This window comes from Fulmarus glacialis, unplaced genomic scaffold, assembly GCF_000690835.1.
Source record: "Fulmarus glacialis isolate BGI_N327 unplaced genomic scaffold, ASM69083v1 scaffold9135, whole genome shotgun sequence".
In the NCBI taxonomy this organism is placed as follows: domain Eukaryota; kingdom Metazoa; phylum Chordata; class Aves; order Procellariiformes; family Procellariidae; genus Fulmarus; species Fulmarus glacialis.
Window position 1 is genome coordinate 254 of NW_009213827.1, and position 2,078 is coordinate 2,331.

At 54.5% G+C, this 2,078-nt stretch overlaps 1 protein-coding gene across 1 annotated transcript in view; it reads left to right on the forward strand.

Moving 5' to 3' along the window:
• ADRA1D (adrenoceptor alpha 1D) overlaps window positions 1-2,078 on the forward strand; it is a 47,660-nt gene that overhangs the window by 199 nt on the left and 45,383 nt on the right. The window contains exon 2 of the mRNA XM_009578346.1: window positions 5-755. Coding sequence (XP_009576641.1) covers window positions 5-755 — 751 coding nt within the window. The remainder of the gene's footprint in view (window positions 1-4; window positions 756-2,078) is intronic.

The following is a 2,078-nucleotide window of genomic DNA, read 5'->3' on the forward strand; positions in this document are numbered from 1 at the left end:
CGTCATCCTCTCGGTGGCTTGCAACCGGCACCTGCAGACAGTCACCAACTACTTCATCGTCAACCTGGCCATCGCCGACCTGCTGCTCAGCACCACCGTGCTGCCCTTCTCGGCCACCTTGGAGGTGCTGGGCTTCTGGGTGTTTGGGCGCATCTTCTGCAACATCTGGGCAGCAGTGGACGTGCTGTGCTGCTCTGCCTCCATCATGAGCCTGTGTATCATCTCCGTGGACAGGTACATCGGCGTCAAGTACTCCCTCAAGTACCCCACAATCATGACGGAGAGGAAGGCGGGGGTCATCCTCGTGGTGGTCTGGCTCTCGTCCATGGTCATCTCCATCGGGCCACTGCTGGGGTGGAAGGAGCCGCCACCGCCAGATGAGAGCATCTGTAGCATCACAGAGGAGCCGGGCTATGCCTTGTTCTCTTCCCTCTTCTCCTTCTACCTGCCCCTCATGGTCATCCTGGTGATGTACTTCAGGATCTATGTGGTGGCCAGGCGGACCACCCGGAGCTTGGAGGCAGGGGTCAAGAAGGAGAGGAATAAATCCATGGAAGTGGTACTGCGCATCCACTGCCGCAGCGTGCTGGAGGAGCCTCTCTCCAGCACCCGGAGCAAGGGGCACAACTTCAGGAGCTCCCTCTCCGTGCGGCTCCTCAAGTTCTCCCGTGAGAAAAAAGCAGCCAAGACTCTCGCCATTGTCGTGGGTGTTTTCATCCTCTGCTGGTTCCCCTTCTTCTTCGTCCTGCCTTTCGGTAAGTGACCCTGTCCCCCATCCCATCCCCGCTGCCCATGGCTGAACCTCTGGGGACCTGCTCCTTGGGACAAACTTTCAGGACACAACTCATGCATGGAGGTGAGGGATAGGTAACTGATAGGTGAATAAACCAGCAATGAATTAATTCACTTAATTAACACTTATTCAATATTTATTAATCAGTCATATAATCAATCAAAGCAAACAGCAAATGAATAAAATAGCAGCATAGTTATTGGTTTAATTAATTCATTCTGCATTCAGCACTTTAATTAATGAAGTTCAGGCTGAGGAGGAAGCAGCTCCGTTTCAAACAGGCTGTAATTATGGCACGGTGGTCTCCAAACAGCTTTGCCGTCCCTGCCTCCAGCCTCCCTTCCTCCCATTTTGGGGGAGGGCACCTGGTTCTGCCTCTGTGTGCTCAGGGCTCCCACCCCTGCTGTGAACTGGTGATGATGCTGGAGATGAGGGAGGTTTGATCCCTCCAAGGAGCGTCTCAGAGTCTGAAACATAAGTCCCACCAACTTCTTGGGATGCCAGTGTTGTGCAGGGACCTGGAGCAGGACCAGGTCTCACCTACAAGGGGTGATGGTCCTGGGTGATTGATCTACCTCCTGCAGGAGTCGTGCCCTCAGCTCCTGGCCCTGCCATGGTGCCCGTGTCACTGGGTACTCGTTTGGGATTGTCTGATGCGTTGTGGCTCTAAAGTTTTGGCAAATTGTTTGCCCGGCTGAAAAGGATGCAGCCCCCTGCGTGCAGAGGAGGCTGGGTGGGCACAGAGCCCACCGGGCAGGGGGCCGTGTGATGTCCAAGGCAACATTCCCCTCCAGCACGAGTGCTACCCACGGGCCATAAAGTGCAGGAAAGCCAGAGATCTTCATCTCCACCTCCTCTAACAACAGACACCCCGTTCAGGGGACCGGATTAACCCTCTGGAGTGGTGTAGCTAAACCTAGGGGGGGGAAGATAAAAATAACTTCTGAATATTGACGATGGCCTTTGTGCAGAGCTTAGCAAAGCAGAGAGGTCTGTCAGTCCATCTGCTGGGTGTCCCACAGCCCATCGGGGACTTATGTCCAAGTAACCCTGCAGCCGGGGAAACATTATAGCTAGTTCTGCACTTTTTCTCGGGATTTTTCAAATCCTTTTGCTCAAGGCTGCCTCTCAAGTCAATGGAAACAGAGCACCGTGACCACAGGTCTCATTTTGACCTGCTGAGGTCTTGGTCTCCCTCCAGCATTGCGGCTGTCCCCCTGGGGACATCTGGAGCCCAAGGCCGTTAGACACATAGTTGAGGCCACTCAATCCCCACCTGCCCTCC